This window comes from Oncorhynchus kisutch, linkage group LG24, assembly GCF_002021735.2.
Source record: "Oncorhynchus kisutch isolate 150728-3 linkage group LG24, Okis_V2, whole genome shotgun sequence".
Taxonomy (NCBI): domain Eukaryota; kingdom Metazoa; phylum Chordata; class Actinopteri; order Salmoniformes; family Salmonidae; genus Oncorhynchus; species Oncorhynchus kisutch.
Genome location: NC_034197.2, coordinates 18,068,927 through 18,094,726, shown reverse-complemented (window position 1 = coordinate 18,094,726; position 25,800 = coordinate 18,068,927). Strand labels below are relative to the sequence as shown.

Sequence of the window (25,800 nt, the reverse complement as noted above, 5' to 3'; positions counted from 1 at the left end):
TGGTATAGCTTGCTATATGTAACAATGACTCACACAGACCTGACACTTGCATGGAGGTCTATAAATACTTTACAACAGTGTTCTACTAATCTTCAGATAAAATAACAACAAACACATTTTTTTGCATAAACCTTTTATGTCATTATTGTTCTTTGTAACATATATTAATATCATAGACAGAGGTTATAATTAAATGACAACCCACATTTAAAAAAATAATATCTCAATGCCTAATTTTTCTACTCATGTTCTGTGCACTGACATTGCAGTGAACCCATGTTTGACTTTTCAGGACAGTGGAGGGGAGCTGGTAGAGGAGCGTTCAGTTCAGCAGGGTAGCCTAAACCACTGGTTCCCAACTCTGGTCCTGGAATACCAACAACAGCACACATTTGTGTTGTAGCCCCGGACAAACATACAGTAACTGATTCAACTCATTGAGGGCCTGATGATTAGTTGACAAGCTAAATCAGGTGTGCTTGTCCGGGACTACAATAAATATGTCTGCTGTTGGAGGTACTGGAGGACCGGAGTTGGGAACCACTTGCCTACACAACAGTGTTGTTAATTATCTGATACAGACAGTTTAACCGATAGCTATGTGCTGACCAAAAGGACTATGCTCGGTCAGTCAGGTCACAAGGTTTAGTCATGACCTATAACCTTTTGAGGTGGCAAGTTTCATTTTCCAGTGAAGGAAGTTGTTCCCATTTCTTCTAATTGCACAACATAAGGGTGAGCTGCAGTTCAAACTAGCTGCTGGAGAAATACAGGCAAAAGTCCTCAATTGTCTACAAAAAATGGCATTGATCCTACAATAAATAGCTTTGCAGTGAGAATCATTGCATTGAGCAGGATATAAAAAACGTAACAAAAAAGAAAAAGGGAAATGTGGACAATGAACAAAACTAACATTGGTAACAGTGGATTCATAGAATGTCACACCATATTGACATTTTAAAAATTTCATTTTTCAAATAAAAGAAAAGAAAGAAGTCAATAATGTTCATATTTTATAATGACAGTATTGTAAGATAAAATGTTGACTGAACCGGATAATAGTCAGTCAGAAATTGGAGGCTTCTGATGATGCCAGACAGACCCTTATAGTTAGCGGTGTTCGCACTTTCCAGAGAGCCACAGAGCTTTCTGTCCAAATGGAAAAATTAGATTAAGACCGGGGTTCAATCTGATCTCAATTTCTCCGCAATGCACGTTTTAAAAGCAATATTCCCGTGTTCACAGAGACCACATTCATGGTAAACGCTGCATATGTTGGCTCAATCCGAAATGACCTTAAATGGTGCATTGTCCAAATCTGCGACTGGATTGAATCCCGGCTTATGTATATTGCTGCTTCTCTTCCCACCTGTCAGTGGGCTTATTTTGACCCTGGATAATTGATCCCAAATCTATTTACCTGTCTGGGCAGCAAATCATGTCTAAGCATGCCACTGACAAGTTGCCCTGAACCTGCAGAGAATACTGATGGGGACAAGACTGTTGTTTCTTTCGTCAGTTGTTTGACAATGTCTACATTGTTATTATAAACCGTGTCAAAAATGTGTAAAAATGTGGTAATCAAGAGAGTAAACATCACATGGGAAGGATGTGTCAGTTCCAAAGAAATTTGCAACATTGAAATTCATAGCTGAGATTTCAAACATATTACAAGAAAAAGGAAGTCAGTTCTATGAGCCAATGATGTCAAACGCATAGTCATTCAGTTAAAACAGGAGCTGATAAAGAAGTGGTCGTTCAAGTAGTATTATCAGATGAATGGATACCCTTTAAGCTAACCACAGTTCATCAGGTGTTAATTTTTCATGATATTTCAGCTAGAATATTCCAGATACAGTAGCTCTTTAAAAACAAAAGTGGCTTTCTCTCCAGTGCTTGTCAACTAGAGGTCTTAGTTACCGTATCTGTTATCACAAGCGTTTTTAATTCAAACCTTCTTCATGCCAGGATGGTCAGCTTGACTGCACTCCATCATCACTCCTCAGAGATCCACAGGACGGTCACAGCAGGCTGCACCATCAATCTGAGTGCATGAAACCATCAGGGAGAAAATCAATCACATTATAAGTTAAATGACTACATTGCACATCTATGCCCCGTACATGGCAATGAAAAGTACTGTATTTGGTTTCAACTCACCCATTGAATCCACAGGTTAAACTTCTGTTGATTTTCCTATAGCAACCACTTCTTTGCCCTGTGAAGAAAGTACTGGCCGTCGGTTTTCTTTGATATTCAAAGAGATGGATTATACAAAATGTAACTAAATTCATACATTTGAAAATGTGCAGTGTAATTTTTATGAAGGTTTACAATTAGATCCAATTACTGGCTTGATCACATCATTTCACCACACCTTTTGCAGGCTCTGAGGAGCAGCCAGCACTGGTGGTTTGGGAGAGATGGAGGGCTTCTTCCTGATGGTAGCAGGTGAGCTGTTCTTTCTGAGGCTGGGTGCTGCTGTTCTCTGGCTGACATGGGACTGGGAACTCTGGGACGTGACAGATGACGAGTCCTCCATCTCTCCACCAATAGCAAAGAGGCAGCTGCGTTCCGAGCTTATGAACACACTGGTTCTCTCACCTGACGAATCTGTGCAGCCCACTAGAATATCAACAGAAAGGTATGTAGATATGGCATCACTCAGGTTTAGACACATGCTTGCACATACAGTGCCTTGCAAAAGTATTCATCCCCTTGGTGTTTTTCCTATTTTGTTGTATTACAACCTGTAATTTAAATAGATTTGGATTCCATGTAATGGACATACACAAAATAGTTCAAATTGATGAAGTGAAATAAAATACAAAAATTAAGTGAAATAAAATAAAAAACAAATGAATAAAAACGGAAGTGGTGCGTGCATATGTATTCACCCCCTTTGCTATGAAGCCCCTAAATAAGATCTGGTGCAACCAATTACCTTCAGAAGTCACATCATTTGTTAAATAAAGTCCACATGTGTCCTATCTAAGTGTCACATGATCTGTCACATGATCTCAGTATATATACACCTGTTCTAAAAAGCCCAGTGTCTGCAACACCACCAAGCAAGTGGCACCATGAAGATCAAGGAGCTTTCCAAACAGGCCAGGGACAAAGTTGTGGAGAAGTACAGATCAGGGTTGGCTTATAAAAAAAGATCTGATACTTTGAACATCCCACGGAGCACCATTAAATCCATTATAAAAAAATGGAAAGAATATGGCACCACAACAAACCTGTCAAGATAGGGCCGCCCACCAAAACTCACAGACCAGGCAAGGAGGGCATTAATCAGAGAGGCAACAAAGAGACAAAAGGTAGCCCTGAAAGAGCTACAAAGCTCCACAGCGGAGATTGGAGTATCTGTACATAGGACCACTTTTAGCCGTATACTCCACAGAGCTGGGCTTTACGGAAGAGTGTCCAGAAGATAAAGTCATTGCTTAAAGAAGAAAATAAGCAAACACGTTTGGTGTTCGCCAAAAGGCATGTAGGAGACTCCCCAAACATATGGATAAAGGTACTCTGGTCTGATGAGACTAAAATTGAGCTTTTTGGCCATCAAGGAAAACGCTATGTCTGGCGCAAGCCCAACACTTCCGAGAAGTCATCCCGAGAACCATCCCCACAGTGAAGCATGGTGGTAGCAGCATCATGCTGTGGGGATGTTTGTCATCGGCAGGGACTTGGAAACTGGTCAGAGTTGAAGGAATGATGGATTGCACTAAATACAGGGAAATTCTTGAGGGAAACCTGTTTCCGTCTTCCAGAGATTTGAGACTGGGACAGAGGTTCACCTTCCAGCAGCAGAATGGCCCTAAGCATACTGCAAAAGCAGCACTCGAGTGGTTTAAGTGGAAACATTTAAATGTATTGGAATGGCCTAGTCAAAGCACAGACCTCAATCCAATTGAGAATCTGTGGTATGACTTAAGGATTGCTGTACACCAGCATAACCCATCCAACTTCAAGGAGCTGGAGCAGTTTTGCCTTGAAGAATGGGCAAAAATCCCAGTGGCTAGATGTGCCAAGCTTATAGAGACATACCCCAAGAGACTTGCAACTATAATTGACTTTGGGGGGGTGAATAGTTATGCACTCTCAAGTTTTCAATTTTTTTGTCTTATTTCTTGTGCTACAAGAAAAAATATTTAGCATCTTCAAAGTGGTAGGCATGTTGTGTAAATCAAATGATACAAACCTTAATTCCAGGTTATAAGGCAACAAAATAGGAAGGTGGGTGAATACTTTCCCAAGCCACTCTATCAAGAGTAAAGTCCTTTATGTCTGTTCGTTTTAGTCTGTAGTCATCATGTACCATCCAAGAACAAGAAAACTCACTGAGATGAAGGTTTTGTTTCTGGTGATTATGATGATTACTGAGGTCCTCTTCAGTCACAGTCGCCGGGAAAGAATGAACAATATGACTGGCCTCCCCACCTTGTGTCTGGTTGCCAGGGTAACCGACCGGAGGTAAAGAACCTCGCCCAGAGGAGGAAGATGAGTGGCTGCAGGAGGTAGAGGCACTACTGCCTGAATCAATGGAGTTGGGCCGGAGATATTCAATATCTGTTTGTAGACAAGACGGCACCGTGGCTGACAAAAGAAAGAGACACTTCAGTTAGTGAGTACATTATGCATTTGTGTTGTTAGTTCATGTGTATGGGACTTGGCTGTGGACTTTATACAGTACCTCTTCCTAGCAGGACACAGTTGACAGCCCTGTCACAGATTGCTGCCTCACTAGGCTGGATGTCCATGAAAGGCTTCCTCCCCATCCCATTGAACACCCTCTCCTGCATCCGCAGGTCTACAACACACCAAACACACTCTAAAACATTTGACCAAAACATCAATAAGATGTATTTGTTCACAACTGCACCCCCCCAAAGAAAATATATCAATAATTACAGACACAGAGGTCGGCTTGAGGAACAAACAAATAAAGTCTATGACTTAAAAATCACATTTGAAGTAGACAGTTGATAAAAACCCATGTATAGCGATTGACAGGGCATATACAGAATGGAGGATTAACCTCTGCTGTAGGCAGCTTGTTCCCAGAGAATCTGCTCCAGGTCTCTGGTCCAAGACCTCTTCACCTCTGCCCTGTCAGCCTTCAGAGTGTACGTGTCCTGGGACTTCCTCCTACGGATCCAGATCTCAAAACACAGACCACTCTCTCCAGAGTTATGTGTCATCCCGATATCAGACGTCTAGACAGAAACAGAAGTGAAAGAAAGACTAAATAAACATGGCTTTCTGTTAGCAATTTCAACATAAGGGCTGGATGATTTGGTCTTTGTTTCGCAAACATAAAGGCCGGTAAGATTGCATTATTTTTGTTGAACAATGAAAACAACACAAAATATTTATTCTGAAAATGGGGTCCTTTACAGTTGTTCATGTAAAAAATGTCTTTATATTGTTTACACACTTTGAAAGACTGTTTGTAGATGTACACATCATTGCCCACATCTGTCTTCTTGGTCTTGCTGAAGAGAATGAGATCCTGGAAGAGGAAGATATGGCGGAAGCACTTCTTCTTTCTGAAGAACACGATGAACTCATCCTGGCGAATCAGCTGGCCCTGCTCCTTCAGATTCACCTGGAGGGGGAGGAGTGGAGAGAAAGACATCCATGTTTTTCCTGAAAATCCTTGATACTGTTTACACAGTAGTAGGCGATCATTTTCCCTTTATAGCCCACATTTCCCTCACATTTAGACAGCTGTTCATAAGTTACACATTATTTTGGAGGTTGTGATGATTTGGTTGGTAAACTTACGTCACAGTCCTGGATGGCGTCCATGGTGAGGAGGTCGTTGCCATGGCGCATCTGGAAGCGGATCACATCGGCTGCAGCCTGGAGCTCTTCCCTGTCCCTGTCTCTCTGAGGCCCACATACCCCCAGCATGTCCTGCAGCAGCAGGCTGTACTTACTGATCCTCTGGATGGGCCTCAGCAGGTAGGAGGACAGGTCCATTTGGTCCCCCAGCTCCTGCTGTTTCCTCTGGAGTGGGAGGAGATGGCACAGAGAATTGGTCACCGGAGGGATGGAGAGAGCATTGATGGGAATTGACCATTGATCTTTGACATTGAGCATTGATGGGAGTGCCTCACCTTGAAGATGTCATGGCGATGGTGAAGGATTAAGGCATCTGACTGAGGCTTGTTCTTACTGTACAGAGCATAAAGGCCTAAACTTTCTCTCTGCATATAGGGGGGGAGAGTTGACAGTCACAACAGGAATATTCAAGGTATCAACTTCAGTAGCAAATTCAACAAATCAACAGAGTTATAGAACTCAAGCTTAACATGTAGAAAATGTGAATTAAGAGACACGAGCAGGTGAACTGTAACTCACGTGTCTCAGAAAGCAACGAGCCACTCCTAAGGGTTCTGTCTGACAGGCCTCCAGCTCCCTGAGGAAGAAATGGCCATGGAAGTCATACAGCTTCTCCAGGTTTCCAAATATCACTCCACGTTTGCCCCGCAGGTCCTGGGGCACGTCAGTCCTCTCCAGTAGGGGGAGGTAATGCATCAGGATGTAGCCCAGGGAACGCACATACTCCCTTTCTGTTAACAGCAGCTCCTCCATGATCCTCTGCAGCTTCCTACAGAGATATAAAGTTACACCAACAACACAGTCAAACACAAGCTCTCATGTTCAGTCCTCTGAAAAAACAATACGTGTCTGTAATGTACCTGTGCCACGTCAGCGCAAGCTTAGAGACAGAAAAAGCAAAAAAGGATAAAAATATATTGAGTCGTTCTAAGGTGAAGGTCTTGCTCAATTAGTAACTCACATAACACTGCCAGCGTTCTCCTCTGGACTTGCCAGAGATGTTGTTCCCTCACACCTTCTCACTGATGAGCTAGTATTCCTTGAAGAGGCCTTCTCTGCTCCTTCTTGGCCACTACAGGACTCTGCTGAGCAGAAGCTACCATGCCGTGAGATCTGAAACTTCTGAGCAGCCTGCAGGATCCGGCAGGAGGGTTGCCCGTGGGAGCAGGACGGTGTTTGGACCCGAGCCTCAGACTGACTGGACATGGCAGTTGCACATGAGTCCTCACTCATGGACCGGCCCAGGCCCCCGCGTTTCCACGGGAACCACTCACAGCCCACCGTCTGTGAGTCTGCAATGGTGGCGGCCTCTCTTCTCCTCCCTCGACAGGCCTCTCTCCTGCTGGGCTCCCTCTCCGCTCTCCTAATGGATTTGATACGGGGAGAGGCCAGCACGGTGGTGGCCTTTGACCCTTTACAAGGTCTGTTATTCTGAGGCTTGAAGTTGATATTACAGCAGGTCACAGAGTTGTTCCTGCTCTCCAAGATCCCATGATACCTTTCCACCATAGAGCCTGTTGGGGGATTGTACCAGTGTGGTGGACCAGGTCTGGGCAGTAACAGAGCTCTATCATGATGAGTCACTGTCTGAGCTGTGGCCTGATCCTCACCATGTCTATGTTGTTCATACCAGGAGCCTGTGTTCCGAAAGGCCCTCTCCACATCCTGTAGTCTCTCCTCCAGTTGCTGCCTGACCTCCTGACACTTGAGCCAGGCTACATTCCACACCCGCATGCCCCTGGAGCCCCTCAGAGCACACGCCTGGGCCTTCACCTCCTGGAAGCGATCTGGGGAGAACTGGACAAAGCTCTCCTGGTACATCTGGAGTGTAGAGATATCATCCGTCTCTGGGTGTCTGCCAACCTGCTCCTGGCCCAGGTATTGTCTGCAGTCTTTGGCCAGTTCAGTAGCCTGGAAGAAAGAGGCAGAATACCTATTCAAAAACCTGAAAGAGGCATTGAGAGGCGATAGTCATTTAAGCTTCATTACTTTTTCCTATATTCCTACAACATGTCAACATCAATATGATATGCTATAAATGAGATGTAAACAGCAATTGTGGAAAAATCCATCCCACCAACCTGTTCACAGAAGCTGCAAACAGAGACCATAGTCTCCAGCTCACTGGAGCACCTCTCTGCCCGTGAGAGGGAGTCAGCCAGGCCAGACTTGAAAGTGCACACCATGGTCCTGAACACCTCAGTCTCAGGGTATGGAGATGGGCCCTGAATCTTCTCTGCCTCTGTCACCAGGACCAAAGCCTGGTGCTTCTGCTCCTAAAAGATAGTAACAGACAAATTAAACCAAAAAATGACTTTCATGGGAACTTCCATACCCCCTTGTCCAAGAAGATTCCAATGAAACAAGTGTAAAACAGTGTCAACACCTTGCCGTGGTGTGGTGGAGAGAGAATGAATGGAGAAAGCCGGACTTACATTGGCTTCAGAGAGGAATGCTCTGAAACTCTGGAGAGTATGTGCAACCTTTTCTCTGGAGTCCTCCACCGATTCTGCCTCCAGCAACCGTCGTTCCCCTTCGGCATCAAACCATTCCCTGATCTACATGAGGAGGAGGATTCTAAAAATGTTATACCCCAAAACATGGCGTAGTCATATAGTCAGTGAGTTATCATCATGCAATCGTTCTTACAAGAACAGCCCCTGGATGACCCTTACATAACAGGTATACAGTATTACTGTATATGAGGAGACTCTGAATGTACCTTAGAGAAGTGGCCCTCCATTTCTCTGAGTTGGAGTAGGTATTCAAGGTGCTCCAGGGACATGTTGGATCTTTGCACCAGCATGTGGGCTTGCTCCTCTACATGGTTGTACATATAGGTCACAGAGTCTACAGCATCACTGTACAGAGAGGTCAGAGGTCAAGGGAATAATACATTGATAATCATTTTGTGAAGGAGCCTCTCAATTGGCCCAGCCATACTAAACAGTGACAGGTAGTGGTCTCCCGAGTGGCGCAGCGGTCTAAGACACTGCATCTCAGTGCAAGAGGTGTCACTACAGTCCCTGGTTCGAATCCAGGCTGTATCACATCCGGCAGTGATTGGGAGTCCCATAGGGCGGCACACAATTGGCCCAGCGTCGTCCGGGTTTGGCCGGGGTAGGCCGTCATTGTAAATAAGAATTAGTTCTTAACTGACTTGCCCAGTTAAATAAAGGTTCAATAAAAATAAAATGTATACCTGTAATCCTCACAGTGAGAGTATCTGAGGTCACTCTCTCTCCTCAGCCTGGCCAGCATGGCTCCGCCCTCCCTTTGCAGAGCGACCAACCGGCTGTCCTCCAGAACATCCTTCATCAGCGTTCTCTGTTCTAGAATACACCTCTGTACATCCTGCCACACATGGAGAGAAGGGTTTCAGGATAAACCAACATGTTTTCAGTAATACAGTGTCGTCAAGGTTAAATTCATTACCTGCACTTTGTCAATCTTACGACCTCCCTCTAGTTTTCTGATGGCCTTCAGTAGCAAACCTGAAGCCTCCTGGAGATCTGACATGAAGGGATGAAGTTTCTGAAAGACAAATGTACTGTTCATCAGACATCCAAAGCAAAACAACAAACAAAGAGTTCTCTAGTGTCTGTCTATTGCTCTAACTGTCCCACCTGATGGAGCTGCAGCAGGTCCTGGTGGCTGTAGGGCAGGGTGCCCTCTAGGGGTCTAACTGATGGAGCTGCAGCCAGTCCTGGTGGCTGTAGGACAGGGTGCCCTCTAGGGGTCTACCTGATGGAGCTGCAGTCAGTCCTGGTGGCTGTAGGACAGGGTGCCCTCTAGGGGTTTAACTGATGGAGCTGCAGCCAGTCCTGGTGGCTGTAGGACAGGGTGTCCTCTAGGGGTCTAACTGATGGAGCTGCAGCCAGTCCTGGTGGCTATAGGACAGGGTGTCCTCTAGGGGCCTAACTGATGGAGCTGCAGTCAGTCCTGGTGGCTGTAGGACAGGGTGTCCTCTAGGGGTCTAACTGATGGACCTGCAGTCAGTCCTGGTGGCTGTAGGGCAGGGTGTCCTCTAGGGGTCTACCTGATGGAGCTGCAGTCAGTCCTGGTGGCTGTAGGACAGGGTGCCCTCTAGGGGTCTAACTGATGGAGCTGCAGCTAGTCCTGGTGGCTGTAGGACAGGGTGCCCTCTAGGGGTCTAACTGATGGAGCTGCAGCCAGTCCTGGTGGCTGTAGGACAGGGTGTCCTCTAGGGGTCTAACTGATGGAGCTGCAGCCAGTCCTGGTGCCTATAGGACAGGGTGTCCTCTAGGGGCCTAACTGATGGAGCTGCAGTCAGTCCTGGTGGCTGTAGGACAGGGTGTCCTCTAGGGGTCTAACTGATGGAGCTGCAGTCAGTCCTGGTGGCTGTAGGGCAGGGTGCCCTCTAGGGGTCTAACTGATGGAGCTGCAGTCAGTCCTGGTGGCTGTAGGGCAGGGTGCCCTCTAGGGGTCTAACTGATGGAGCTGCAGTCAGTCCTGGTGGCTGTAGGACAGGGTGTCCTCTAGGGGTCTAACTGATGGAGCTGCAGTCAGTCCTGGTGGCTGTAGGGCAGGGTGCCCTCTAGGGGTCTAACTGATGGAGCTTCAGTCAGTCCTGGTGGCTGTAGGACAGGGTGTCCTCTAGGGGTCTAACTGATGGAGCTGCAGTCAGTCCTGGTGGCTGTAGGGCAGGGTGCCCTCTAGGGGTCTAACTGATGGAGCTGCAGTCAGTCCTGGTGGCTGTAGGACAGGGTGTCCTCTAGGGGCCTACCTGATGGAGCTTCAGTCAGTCCTGGTGGCTGTGGGACAGGGTGCCATCTAGGGGTCTACCTGATGGAGCTGCAGTCAGTCCTGGTGGCTGTAGGACAGGGTGTCCTCTAGGGGCCTACCTGATGGAGCTGCAGTCAGTCCTGGTGGCTGTAGGGCAGGGTGCCCTCTAGGGTCTACCTGATGGAGCTGCAGCAGGTCCTGGTGGCTGTAGGTCAGGGTGTCCTCTAGGTGCCTACCTGATGGAGCTGCAGCCAGTCCTGGTGGCTGTAGGGCAGGGTGCCCTCTAGGCCGTAGGTCAACTGGCTCCCCTCCACCAGCTTGTGCAACGCCTTCAGTGATGTCACTACATCAATCTGTCAGTGACAGTCAGTAACATCAGACAGCAATTCTCCCAGAACAAATTACAGTAACTGTTCATGAAATGATAAGCCTGATGGAAATCATTAGAGGAAACACTTGGTTCAGATCTGACCTGTTGTCCAGGACATTTCTCTGGGTGATGGCTGCTCTCTTTCTCCACCAGGATAAGGACACTGTGTACTGCATGGGGAATTTGCTCCTGTAACATTCTCAAAATATGAGACCTCACAGCAATAAATAGTTATCCGTAAATGCATTAGCTTATACCTGTAGCAGTGGAGGCTGCTAAAGGGAGGATGGCTCATAATAATGGGTGGAACAGAGGGAATGGAATGGGATCAAACCATGTGTTTGATGTATTTGATAGCATTCCACCCATTCCGCTCCAGCCATTACCATGAGCCTGTCCTCCCCAATTAAGGTGCCACCAACCTCCTGTGACCTGCAGGTAAAGCTGAGCACAAGTCAGGGGAGTGAAGAAAATAATAAACAGAGGGAAAAGTTTAGTTGAGTTCAGTATAATATTTAGCAAGTTGCTATCCTCTTGATGTGATTTTGTGTAGCGCAGATCCCAATATGACTAGGAAGATGTCAACTCTTTCTTACCTGAAGCATCAGCAAGGCCTTATTGAACTGTGATGGGGGTGGATTCTGCCGAGCATCAATAACTAGTGTCAGTCCAAGTTCTCTTAGTTCTCTCCTAGAAAATATGAAGATGAAAACAATGAAATATTTTTTATTTTTTATTTTATTTAACCTTTTTTCTACCAAGTAAAACCCATTGAGGCTAAAAACCTCTGTAGCCTGAACCACAATGCATATATACCTGATTACAGAGTGGAGGTAGAGCAGCAGTTTGCAGAGTTCCAGACTAGACACTGAAGGAGATCTCCATCCTTCATGGTCTCCGTACACCTCAACCACCAACCGACCTGTCCTGTCTCTGCCACCTAAATATGGGAGAGGGGAACATGAGGATCTTTCACTGAACGGAGATGTCATCCACCTCTGTCTCTAAGGCAAACCATGTAAGGGGGTTTCCATACCAGTAAGACATGCTATTCCCATCTGGAGGGGGTGAGTGCTGGGTTCCTCTGTGTCTGGTGCCTGGACCTTAGACCTGGAAACAGCATAGTGACCCGGAGGCTGCTGGATTGTCTCAGGGAGAGGGGCCGGTGGAGGGGTCTGTTGTCCGTTTCTAACAGGCATGGAGGGTTGGCGAGCCTGGGAGACATCTTTAGAGAGGAAGGATGATACAGAGGGATGTAATAAATCAAATCAAAGTTTATTTGTGCCGAATACAACAGGCGTAGACTTTACAGTGAAATGCTTACTTACAAGCCCTTAACCAACAATGCAGTTTTAAGAAAAATAAGTGTTATAAAGAAAACATTTTCATCCAGTACGAGGTGAGTGATCGCTGTCCTGATTTCTAGAAGCTCTTTTCAGTCATAAGATACGGTAGCAGAAACATTATGTACAAAATAAGTTACAAATAACGCGAAAAAACACACACAATAGCACTTAAGAACCTGTAAAACGGCAGCCTTCTCCTCCGGCGCCATTCATTTTTTAATCAATTGTGTTTAAAAAAAATCTACTTTATATATTACAGAATAAGAAACATATTTCATGCTGTAGATCTCTTACCTTTGGGCAGTCTCCGCCTGTTCATCTTTGGGGAAACCAGTCCAAAAGCTGTGGCGTTTTTACATTGCACTACATGTAAGCTGGGAATCTTCTCTGCAGACGAGACGATATCCCTCTTAATTTTTCTTCCTTGTATCACTACTTCACACTTCTCTGATGTGTCCACAACAGTGGTCGACAGAGAAGAGGGACATCTCCCATCGTTCTCTATAGTGTCACTCAGGCCTTGTAAAATTCCACTGGATATAGTGTTACTTTCTCCAGACTCCCTACAGGTAACAGTGCTAACAGGGGGAATCTGGTCGTGATGTCCTGGGTCTGGATGGCAGCACTGCTGGGAGACACCAGGACATAGTTCTTTGCCCTCTAGTCCCAGTCTCCCCTCACATGGACTATCCTCCTCCAGAACCGCCAGTGTATTCAGTGTATTGTCTCTCTCAAAGGTAACAGGGTTCTGCAGTGCTGAATGGTAAGACTCCCTGTACCGGCACCTGAGCTCCTGTGCTTTGGACACCTGGCCCATTCTCCTCCTCATGCAAGGGGTGCAGGGGGGTTCCTCGGAGGACCGGATGGTCCGGCCGCAGTGTAAGTGTTCCCTGAGGTGCTGGTTGGGGGCCAGGGCTTGGGCCAAGGACAGGGGCAGGGCTGGAGCCAGAGGGACACCAGGCCTGTTAAGTGGAACAGGCCTAGACATGAGCGCTCTGGGATATTTGTAACTATGAGCCCCACTGAGGAGCAATGCTTCTTTCTTGTTAGTGAACTCCACCAAGTCCACGTATTCCCCCTCAACCTCAGAGGTGTTGTTGCTGCGGCTGTCCCATGTGTTGGGAGACACCCAGCCTATGGGCTTAGCCATAGGCCCATCCTGATCCACCTTAACCAGCCGGGAGCAATTACTGTCCACCAGACGCAGCGACACCGCAATGCCATGTTTAGCAGGAGAGATCCTAGTCTCCACAGAGTACACAGGTGCAGGGTGAGGCAGGACCAATGAGGGCCCGGGCCCTGCCACTACCTCCTGTTGAACAGCAGCTGGAGAAAGGGATGATGAGGCCATAGTTCTGGGTTTATCCACAAACTCAGGGAGAGTCACCTGCGCCCATGGCACCTTCACCATGCCCTGGTCTGTGGAGAGGACACAGTGGCTAAGTGGAGTACCGTGGCGGCCTTGGTTGAGCTCCCCTAGCCAGTCCTCAGAGAAGATGCAGGGGTAGGAGGTCTCAGGGATGGGTGTCTCCTCCACCTCCACCACCTGACCCTGTCCGTCCTCCAGCAGGCTCCGGACCACGATGCGGGCGGCCTGCTCAGAGAAGGGAGCAACCTGCAAGTAGAAGTCCCCTGGGCACAGAAATAAGGGGTTGATCGGGGCCAGCTGGATCACCACTTTCTCATGCAGACACAGAGGCCAGCCCTCACAGCAGAATACCACATCAGAGTACTGGGCCTGACGGGAGAAAATGACAGACATTTCTTTACCATTTAATTTGTCTTTACAATTAGCAGTACAAAACAGAGAGGAGTTGAAGGCAGTTGCAAACTTTGTAATTGACCTAACTTTGTTTTGCATAGGTGGTCATTATTTGAGCCTGTAGGTGTGTATGGTAAACTGTTGCAGTATGTATTTGTTTGTATAGCTGTGCATCTGTGTTGATGAGTATAGATCTGAGGTTGTTGACTCACACAGGCAGCCTGCTGAACACTCTCAAGGATGTGTTTGGCCGGGATGAGGAAGTCCAGTAGACACTGGAGGGCATCTCCACGGAAACGTTCCTCTATTACCTGGAAGAGCTGGCTCAGGACAGTGGGGGCTGTGGCCTCGAATGGGGGAAAGAGGGCTGAGAGAGTGTTCTGGATGGACCCGTCCAGAGACTCAGGGTTCTATTAACATAAGAGACAGCACAAACAAAGGTCAGCACAAACAAAGGTCAGCACAAACAAAGGTCAGCACAAACAAAGGTCAGCACAAACAAAGGTCAGCACAAACAAAGGTCAGCACAAACAAAGGTCAGCACAAACAAAGGTCAGCACAAACAAAGGTCAGCACAAACAAAAATGTAAATATTCAACAACAACCAAGAAAATGACCAAGAAAAGATAAAGGTAAAGATTAGATACAGGCAGGAGTTTTTTTTTCTCTCCCACATACAGTACTTTCAGAAAGTATTCATAGCCCTTGACTTATGCACATTTTGTTGTGTTACAGCCTGAATTCAAAATGGATTAAATAAATAAAAAGCTCTAACCCATCTACACACAATACACCATAATGACAAAGTGGAAACCTGTTTTCATACAATTTTGCAATGTCTCATTTAGTATTCACACCCTTGGGTCAATACTTTGTAGACACACCTTTTGCAGCGATTAAAGCTGCGTGTCTCCTTCCACACCTGGATTGTGAAACATTTGCCCATTATTCTTTTCAAAAATCTTCAAGCTCTGTCAAATGGATTGTAGACCATTTTTAGGTCTTGTCATAGATTTTCCAGTAGATTTCAGTTAAAACTGTAACTCGGCCACTCAGGAACTTTCACTATCTTCTTGGTAAGCAACTCCAGTGTCAATTTGGCATTGTGTTTTAGGTTATTGTCATGCCGAAATGAGAATTAATCTGCCAGTGTCTTGTGGAAAGCAGACTGAACCAGGTTTTCCTCTAGGATTCTGCCTGTACTTAGCTCCATTCGGTTTATTTTTTATCCTGAAAAACTCACCATTTCTTAATGATTACAAGCATACCCATAACATGATGCAGTCACCACTATGCTTGAAAATATGGAGAGTGATACAGAAGTAATGTGTTGTATTGGATTTGCCCCAAACATAGCACTTTATATTATAGACAACAATTGAATTGCTTTGCTACATTTTTTTCAGTATTCCTTTAGTGCCTTGTTGCAAACAGGATGCATGTTTTGGAATATTAAATTCTGTATAGACTTTCTTCTTTTCACTATGTCAATTAGGTTAATATTGTGGAGTAACTACAATGTTGTTAATCTATCCTCAGTTTTCTCATATCACAGCCATTAAACTCTGTTTTAACTGTTTTGAAGTAACTATTGGCCTCATGGTGAAATCCCTGAGTGGTTTCCTTCCTCTCTGGCAACTGAGTTAGGAAGGATGCCTGTATATTTGATGTAACTGGGTGCATTGATACACCATCCAAAGTGTAGTTAATAACTTCACCATGCTCAAAGGGATTTGTCAGCTTTTTTTTTACCCATAGGTGCCCTTCTTTTCTAGGCGTTGGAAAACCTCCCTAGTCTTTGTGGTTGAATCTGTGTTTGGAATTCTCTACTCAACTGAGGGGCCTTTAGATAATTGTATGTGTGGGGTACAGAAATCAGGTAGTCATTCAAAAATCCTGTTAAACACTATTATTGCACGCAGAGCGAGTCCATTATGTGACTTGTTAAGCACATTTTTACTTGTGAACTTATTTAGGCTTGCCATAACAAATAGTTTGAATACTTATAGACTCAACACATTTTTTATAAATTTGTAAAAATGTATAAAAAGATAATTCCACTTTGACATTATGGGGTGTTGTGTGTAGGTCAGTGACACATTTTAAATTCAGGCTGTAACACAACAAAATGTGGAAAAAGTCAAGGGGTGTGAATACTTTCTGATGACTACGGTGTCATATATCGCTGATTTGAACATCTAACAGCAGCACTGCATCCCTTAAGGTCATAAAATACACAGTCACCATTGTCTGCTATCCTCTGATATCTGGCATCCTTCAGTATTTTTCCAATAAGATGTCACACCCCACCTTTTTTCCCCTTCTTTTTTCCTTCTTTTGTTCTTCATTTCTTCATACAGCACAATCCAATAAACGTTCACCAGAGACAGATGTTGACAACAAGAGGGCAAAGTTGCTGTGGATGTCAGGGTGGCTACAGTATCACGGGGGACATTGAGCAGCATAAGAATCATACAGGCAGATACCAATTATCCATAAACAGACTGGGGGTCTCTGCTAGAGAAGAGGCCTGGTTTATGGTTTCACATTCTCTCTGAATATCATCAGAGTGGCCCCATCACCCATTTTAGGCACTGCTTAATTTAGCTTTGTGAAGGCCATGTGTCGGCTGTGGGAGGTAAATGTACATGTGCGTGTTTCTCATCTCAATAGACAGCCTCTGTAGGAGAAAACATTGTTATGTGGTTTCTGGTGCAATGAGGTTACAATGCCTTGCCAAGTTACATAGTCTGGTTTCAATATAATTGCAGGGATACAATGACTGGCAAATGTTACTAGACACCACCGTCTTGATTGTTCAATTATATTTCAACAAAGAGTAGGCATTTCAATAAATATGCTAAATGTAATGATGAAGCGATTTGATCAACAATAGGCTACATCTGTTTCCTCAATGGGAAAATATGTTGCCTGCTTGCATCTCTGTTCAGTTTGTTTTGAATAGAGAAATACCACTGTGATCATTCCACAGACCACGCCACATAACTCATTGTATCCCAGCTGTGGTGTGGAGGTGGAGAGAGGGTCTGGGCGTATCAGGATGTGACCAGAACGATCCCCTCAGACCTCATCTGGCTAACTAGACTGCTTCCCGTCCAGCTCTCAGTTAGAACACCTGCTAGTCTATGGTGGTCAGGAGAAAAACCTACCCTTTCACTAACCTCTGCACCCAGTAACCCAATCTGCACTCTGACTGCTCGATTTGTACACTTTTATGTAACAGTTTGACTAGGGTTGCAAAGGAAGGACATATTACTGGAAACTTTCGAAGTTTACCTGTAAACTACCAGAATTTTGGTATCTTTCTAGGATTTTATGTAATCAATCACAAAACATTTAGTGACCCTTTTTTACAGGTGTCTGTAATTATCTTTGGCCCTCTGTGTGGCCTTATCACATGTAAAATATATGAAATAACTAATTATGATGATTTAAAAAATGTAATTGACAAAGCTGTAAAATATTATCCCAAATATCAACTTAGTGAATACCGTTGGTGTTTAATATGAGGTTTTTAGCATTAAATACTCTTTATATATATATATTATACACACCTTTATTTATTTTAATATGTCAGTATGTATTTGTTGTCAATGTTTTGGCATCAAACTGGTGGCAGTTTTGAAAAAAGTCAATAGTTGGAAGAGAACCATATGGTCTTTCTACTAGAAACTCATGGACAAAATGGACACAGGTATAAAAAATTCATACTACTCTATATATTAGTACTTTAAAAAAAAGTTATTCAAGTATAAATGACCAAAGTTGCGATAGATTGCAATAGATTTTCTGTTAAGTACCGAAATTACTCAAGATTTTCCAGTAACTTTGGTAAAGTACCATTAGCTTTGCAACCCTAAGTATGACACAAGATACTAGACCTCCTCTAAAAGCCTCTCCCAAGTCTCTGGAAAGGCTTTAGGATTCTAAGGACCAGTTCCGCATATAACATGGACACTCCCTCTTGATCTCTCCAAAGACAACGATCATTACACTTCTCGCATGACTGGGCCACAGCTCAGAGCCTCAGACACACACCAACAGTGGTGGACTCATGATTATTTACAATAGATTATGTACTTTAGCTGGGAAACACTTGGGATTTTCATCTTATGAAGGTTGGATCATTGTCTTGGAAAAGCTCTGTTGCCCCTGAAGAAGATAGAAACACCTGCTACATGGTCAAGGGAGTTTCTATGAAAGATGTGTTTTGTTCCAAGCATACCTTTAAAGTTGTGGCAAAATGGCTTAAGGACAACAAAGTCAAGATATTGGAGTGGCCATCACAAAGCCCTGACCTCATTCCCATAGAAAATGTTTGGACAGAACTGAAAATGCATGTGCGAGCAAGGAGGCCTACAAACCAGTCAGGAAGAATGGGATAGAATTCCCCCAACTTATTGTGGAAGGCTACCCGAAACGTTTGACCCAAGTTAAACAATTTAAAGGCAATGCTACCAAATACTAATTGAGTGTCACACCCTGACCATAGTTTGCTTTGTATGTTTCTATGTTTTGGTTGGTCAGGGTGTGATCTGAGTGGGCATTCTATGTTGGATGTCTTGTTTGTCTATTTCTATGTCTGGCCTGATATGGTTCTCAATCAGAGGCAGGTGTTAGTCATTGTCTCTGATTGGGAACCATATTTAGGTAGCCTGGGTTTCACTGTGTGTTTGTGGGTGATTGTTCCTGTCTCTGTGTTTGCACCAGATAGGACTGTTTAGGTTTTCGCACATTTATTGTTTTGTTAGTTATTTCATGTCTAGTTCCTTTATTAAAGAACATGAATAACCACCACGCTGCATTTTGGTCCGCTTCTCCTTCACCACATTAAAACCCTTACATTGAGCGTATGTAAACATCTGACCCACTGGGAATGTGATGAAATAAATAAAAGCTGAAATAAATCATTCCTTCTATTATTCTGACATTTTGCATTTTTTAAATAAAGTGGTGATGCTATTTGGGGTTTTAGGCTGGGTTTCTGTACAGCACTTTGTAACATCAGCTGATGTATGAAGGGCTTTATAAATACATTTGATTGATTGATCCTACCTGACCTAAGATAGGGAATTTTTACTAGGATTAAATGTCAGGAAATGTGAAAAACAGAGTTTAAATGTATTTGGCTCAGGTGCATGTAAACTTCCAACTTCCACTGTATGAGATGCAGGGCCTGATGTTGGGTCAATAGAAAACTGGGGCTGACCTGACCTAAAAACATTTTCCCAGCACCTTTACGGCCTCTGAATAAAGCCCTTGTGTTATGTCATACTATGGTTGAATGAGTTGATCTCCACACTTAAAACAGCACTGCAGGGCAGGTTACTTATCAAGGCATGATAACAAGCCCTAAGGAAAGCATGACAGGTCATTTATTGGTCGTTTGAAATGAAAAACAGAGAAGAGCAGCCGAGGGTCTGCAATGTGGGAAAGTAGCATTAGCAGGGCTAGCACGGCCATGATTCATGGTTACTGTTATGTCTGAGCAACAAGAGAGCACCCTGAGGGTGTAAACAGCAAGTCTGCCTAACGGTCTACTGCTGAGTGCTGACATTCTGCTGAGGTAGGTCTAACACTGGGCACTAAATAAGTACACATCCCATCTCTAAAATAAATGGCTCGTTTCAGATGCAGTTTATTGCATTAGGATATCCCAGTGGAGGCAGAGTACATTCTTATATTTCAGAGTTGAACATTCCTCTTCACTAAACAGCCAACCTAAACAACTCTTCTAAGCCAGTGGCCAAGACGCCTTTTAAGTATCCTAAAGTATTTCAGTATGAATTATCTTGTATACAAAATGTCTCTGTAATACGACCATGGATAACGTTATTTGGCAGAGCATCTGAGCAATTTAACTTCAGATAGGCAAAAGCTCAATTTCCTATGTTTACGTCAGTTTTTATTTTTTAACGTTCAACAAATTGCGTGGAGATGTTTAGACTCTCCTAGACCAGACTATCTTTGTGATGTCTGAGGGACAGCTTTCTGTTGGCCATCAGGAGATAACACTGTCCTGTAAGCCACCCCCAGGATGACTGTCCAAACAACACACATCATTCTCAGTGGTCCCCCAGGACAGGCAGGCACAGTTTACCAAACTAGCCTATTACAGTAAGAATCTAAGAGATCACAAATACCTAAAAGGAATGGCAAACTGGACATCCATTTGCAGCTGGACCAATAGAGGGTTGTTGTAGCATCCAATCCTGTGCATTTTTGGTATCCTACATCTGGTATATTTTTCACATGTTTCTATTGAACATTTTATTAGGTGTGTTAGTTCTGTGTGACAGCGTTGGTTAGCCTTAATGATATCTTCATCTGGCATCCACTGAACAACAAACACATACTGACTTTTTAGGAATGCCCCAAAATGGAGATTAGGACAAAAGTGTGTATTGTTTAGTTGGGATGAGCTGCCTGTCAGTAACCAACCAAGATGTTATGAGTCTGTTCAGTTCAGAAGCTAAGTCCCTACCATGCATCCAAAGGATGAGATTAACATCAAGCCACGGTACACTCTTAGAAAAAAGGTTGCTAACTGGAACCTAAAACGGTTCTTTGGCTGTCCCCATAGGACAACCATTTGAAGAACCATTTTTGGTTCCAGGTAGAACCCTTTTGGGTTCCATGTAAATCCCTTTCCACGGAAGGTTCTACATGGAACCCAAAAGAGTTGAACCTGGAACCAAAAAGGGTTATACCTGGAAGCAAAAACTCACTGAGCACACAATGTTTGAATCAATGTTGTTTCCACGTCATTTCAATAAAATGACATTTAACCAATGTGAAATAGATGTTGAATTGACATCTGTGCCCAGTGGGAGGGGTTATCCTTCGAGGACAGCTGAATAACCTCTTTGGAACCATTTTTTTCTAAGAGTGTAGTGCTATTTAGAAGGCAACTCCGTCAATAAAATATGTGAATAGATTAAGAAAAGCACAGTGTTGGTCATTATACAGTCCCTGTGATAGTGAGCATTTAGTCTTACAGAGATGGAAAACAATGCAAACTAACACAGCCAACTGTGAAGATAAACCCAGCCAGTTCCCTCCTATGTGTCCTCAATAAGCTGTGGTTTTTGGGCTTTGCTCCCAGATTTAGACTACTTAATGTAAATGTACTGGTGTGGTGTTGCAGAAATGAGATTCATATCTGTGATCTAAATAAATCAATGTCACTGTAACATTGTTTTAATTTACAGGCCAGTTAATAGAAGGGTCTCACTGCCGGATCACTACAGATACTCAATCAGGATCTGTCTAGGTTTAGTCCCCTTTGGGTTCCATAAATGGTTGCCCTGAGTGTAGCAGACTGACTGCTGCACATTGACATGCTAATTCAGGTAAATGTCCATAAATGTCTTTTTTGACATTGGCTCTTTACAAACTGTGCTTGTGTCAATAATCATGGAACTAAACTGATAAGCAAGCTATGTACAGTGAGTATACAAAACATTAAGAACACCTGCTCTTTCCATGACATTGATTTTCCAGGTGAATCCAGGTGAAAGCTATAAATCCTTATTGATGTCACGTGTTAAATCCACTTCAATCAGTGTAGATGAAGGGGAGGAGATGGGTTAAAGGAGGATTTTAAGCCTTGAGACCATTGACACATGGATTGTGTATGTGTACCATTCAGAGGGTGAATAGACAAGACAAAAGATTTAAGTTCCTGTGAACAGGGTATGCTATTAGGTGCCAGGCACACCGGTTTGTATCAAGAACTGCAACACTGCTGCTTTTTTCCCGCTCAACAGTTTCCCTTGTGTATCAAGAATGGTCCACCACCCAAAGGACATCCTGCCAACTTGACACAACTGTGGGAAGCATTGGCGTCAACATGGGCCAGCATCTCTGTGGAATGCTTTTGACACATTGTAGAGTCCATGAGGCTGTTCTGACGATAAAATGAGGTTGGGGTGCAACTCAATATTAGGAAGGTAATTCCTAATGTTTGGTATACCCAGTGTAATTAAACAGAGGGCAGAATTGAAAGATAACCTCTCCTTGATAACACCTGAACAAAGTCATGATACATGTTCCCTGAAGTAAATGGACCGGGCGCCCTCAAAACGCTGAGGGCAAATATCCTGCATTACACAGCAGAATTTACAGACAGGCATTCAATTACATACCAGTAGATCTATTCTGAGAGAATGTCTCAACATCTTGATTCACCACCTCGGATCAGAACGTGCTAACGCCCTCCATGAGAACATACCAAATTACAGTGAGAGAAAATAAACACAGGCCTAATCTGTGTGGATCTACTGTCAACCATCACTGAGCCACTGAGAAGCAGAGGTTATATTTAGTTGTTTCACAAGCTCTGCAAATGGGGTATGTATTGCATGCAAATACTAATTATGATGCCTTGTCTAGCAGAATGGCTTGAAGTTGGTGGCAGACCAGTAGTCTGGCATTAGTAGTGAGCTTAAAAACATTTAATTACAAGTAGGGAATCAGTTTCATCATCTTTACTCATCCTCCTACCTGTAATTATGTCACAGCTGAACATAGTTTTATTCAAACTGGCAGTTTTCCCTCCCTCGCATGATCACAGAGATAACAAGTACATAGAGAGCCTGAATTTTATGGTGCCTCAATGTTTAAGAACTTACTGAGGTAACCAGGCAAGACAGTACATACTTTTTAATGCTAAAGAAAGAACTCTTGTTTTCAGGTTGTGGTTCAATGGAAACATACCGGTATGATGGTCACTTCAGTTCCTAAGTTTACCTCTCCAATGTACTCTCATCCTGAGCTATAAAGATAATAAACATATAGCCATCCCCTCTCCAGAGCCCGAGTAGCACTTGAAACAGCAAAACATTAATTCAGTCATTTTTTCCCGAATGGATCCTTTGTGCAATTCTATGTGCTGGACTCTAAGAGGAGACGCAGGGCAACAGATTCTGTGAGTGTTTTGGGAAATCACTGGGAAATTGCGAATGCACAGTAACCTGAAACCCTCACCTTGAGTCAAAGCATTTTGCTGTGTCGCTAGCTATGTGTGCAAACAGGAAGCCCTACATGTGTGTTTGTAATGACAGAGATTATGGGGCCAATTTAGACATTTGAAGGATGTACATTTAAAAAATTTTTTTTTTTTTTATGATTTCCAATATGATGAAAATCCTATCAAAAAAGAAAATAGAAAGAATTACACACATATGAAATTGAATGAAATACAGTCAAATGAAGCCATGTTGAGCAGCAGTTACAGTACCATGTCTCCTACAGTGTGTTGGTTATCCAGTTAAGCAGGGATGTACAGAGTCCAGTCAAGAGGATAATCCATAGACAGATGGGTCTCACAAGGTGACAAACTGACCACAGTATTCTCCAATATATCCACATTGTCTCTCATTGCTTACTGAGGAGGACAATACTTATAGAAACAGGAAAATGTGAATAAAATATATATATCTTTTTTCTTTTTTTTTTTTATCTTGGAGCTCCCGAGTGTTCTTCTGCTGCTGCTAATAAATCTCCCTGTCTGCTTTCTCTCTTCTGGTGTTATGTTTGTCTGCCCACAGTTTGAGAGGGGGCAGCATGACACAAGCAACTCATGCAAGCATGTAAGAGCGAGGGAGAGACAGAAAGAGAGAGAGGGAGTTAGAGGGGAGGGGAGAAGCTTTCCCTCTCAGAAGGAAATCCCTTCGAGATGATTTCTTACTTTTCTCTGGGGTTACGCTCAACTTCTGTCTCACCTCTCCCTCCCTCTTTCTTTATCGCTCCCCATCCCCTTCTCTCTTCCTCTTCCTCTCTCACACATGCACCTTTCCCACTTTCCCATTCCTTTGGCTTCCATTCCACATTCCTGTCCTCTTCTGTCCTGCAAATGAACTAAATATGCTTGTTATTATGGCACTGTGAGCAGAGAGAATGTGAAGATGGTGGATATAGATACAGAGAATTCCATTCAGGAGGACTAGCTGTGGTTTCTTCAATATCGGTAATTCCATTCTGACCAGATAACTTGACCTCACATTTGTATTTGTATTTTATTAGCGATCCCCATTATCTTCTGCCAAGGCAGCAAATACTCTTCCTGGGGACCAAACACATTAAGACACTTATATTACACACTGTCACACCACCACAACGCAAAATGTATGATACCACTATACAACAATATTACATTGTATGTGTGTGTAGAGTGCGTGTGCTAGCGCCCATGTGTGTATGTGTGTGTCTATACCTGTGTGTGTCTCTTCACAGTCCCCGCTGTTCCATAAGGTGGTTTTTTATCTGTTTAAAGAAATGATCTGACTCCACTGCTGCATCAGTTACCTGATGTGGAATAGAGTTCCATGTAGCCATGGCTCTATGTAGTACTGTGCACCTCCCATGGTCTGTTCTGGACATGGGGATTGTAAAAAGACCTCTGGTGGCATGTCTTGTGGGAGTGTCCGAGCTGTGTGCTAGTAGTTTAAACAGACCCCTCGGTGCATTCAGCTTGTCAACACCTCTAACAAAAACAAGTAGTGAGGAAGTCAATCTTTCGTCTTTTTCTCTCCAGTTTTGTGGTATCCAATTGGTAATTACAGTCTTGTCTCATCGCTGCAACTCCCGTACAGACTCGGGAGAGGCGAAGGTCGAGAGCCGTGCGTCCTCCGAAACACAACCCAACCAAGCCGCACTGCTTCTTGACACAATGCCCATTTAACCCGGAAGCCAGTGTGCCGGAGAAAACACCGTACACTTGGCGACTGTGTACTGTGTCCAGTCCGCCACAGGAGTCGCTATTGCGCGATGGGACAAGGACATCCCTGCAGGCCATACCCTCCCTTAACCAGGACGACACTGGGCCAATTTTGCGCCGCCCCATGGATCTCCCGGTCGCGGCCAGCTGTGACAGAGCCTGGACTCGAACCCAGAATCTCTAGTGGCACAGGCCACTGTGCCACTCGGGAGGCCCTCTCCTCCACTTTGAGCCATGAGAGATTGACATGCATATCATTAATGTTAGCTCTCCATGAACATTTAAGGGCCAGCCGCACTGCCCTGTTCTGAGCCAATTGCTTTTTCCTAAGTCCCTCTTTATGGCACCTGACCACATGACTGAACAGTAGTCCAGGTGCGACAAAACTAGGGGCTGTAGGACCTGCCTTGTTGACAGTGTTTAAAAAAAGTAGAGTAGCGCTTTATTAAGGACAGACTTCTCCCCATTTTAGCTACTGATGTATCAACATGTTTTGACCATGACAGTTTACAATCCAGGGTTGCTCCATGCAGTTTAGTCTCTTCAACTTGCTCAATTTCCACATTATTCATTATAATATTTTGTTGAGGTTTAGGGTTTAGTGAATGATTTATCCCTAATACAATGCTTTTAGTTTTTGAAATATTTAAGATGAACTTATTCCTTGCCACCCATTCTGAAACTAACTGCAGCTCTTTGTTAAGTGTGGCAGTAATTTCAGTCGTTGTCGTAGCTGACATGTATAGTGTTGAGTCATCAAATTAAGGGGCCTAAATAGCTGCCCTGGGGAATTCCTGATTCTACCTGGATGTTGGAGAGGCTTCCAAGAACACCCTATCTGTTCTGTTAGACAGGCAACTATTTCTTGACAACATAGCAGGGGATGTAAAAGCCAAAACACATACGTGTTTCCTACAGCAGACTATGATCAATAATGTAAAAAACTGTCCCCACAATCTTTTCATCATCAATATCTCTCAGC

At 44.1% G+C, this 25,800-nt stretch overlaps 1 protein-coding gene across 1 annotated transcript; it reads right to left on the bottom strand.

The window, feature by feature from the left end:
• Nucleotides 1-116: 116 nt before the first annotated feature.
• On the bottom strand, nt 117-24,070 carry quoa (quattro a). Its single transcript, XM_020459809.2, has 24 exons — nt 23,340-24,070; nt 14,290-14,487; nt 12,610-14,053; nt 12,006-12,194; nt 11,786-11,909; nt 11,566-11,659; nt 11,072-11,158; nt 10,836-10,952; nt 9,289-9,387; nt 9,056-9,207; nt 8,576-8,714; nt 8,289-8,411; nt 7,935-8,129; nt 6,815-7,764; nt 6,373-6,622; nt 6,129-6,218; nt 5,794-6,018; nt 5,444-5,614; nt 5,045-5,222; nt 4,700-4,816; nt 4,348-4,602; nt 2,378-2,625; nt 2,161-2,218; nt 117-2,044 (listed from the first exon to the last, which is right to left on the bottom strand). The coding sequence occupies exons 1-23, from the start codon at nt 23,340-23,342 to the stop codon at nt 2,177-2,179; spliced, it is 5,490 nt and encodes a 1,829-aa protein (XP_020315398.1). The 5' UTR covers nt 23,343-24,070; the 3' UTR covers nt 117-2,044; nt 2,161-2,176.
• Between the last annotated feature and the right edge of the window lie 1,730 nt (nt 24,071-25,800).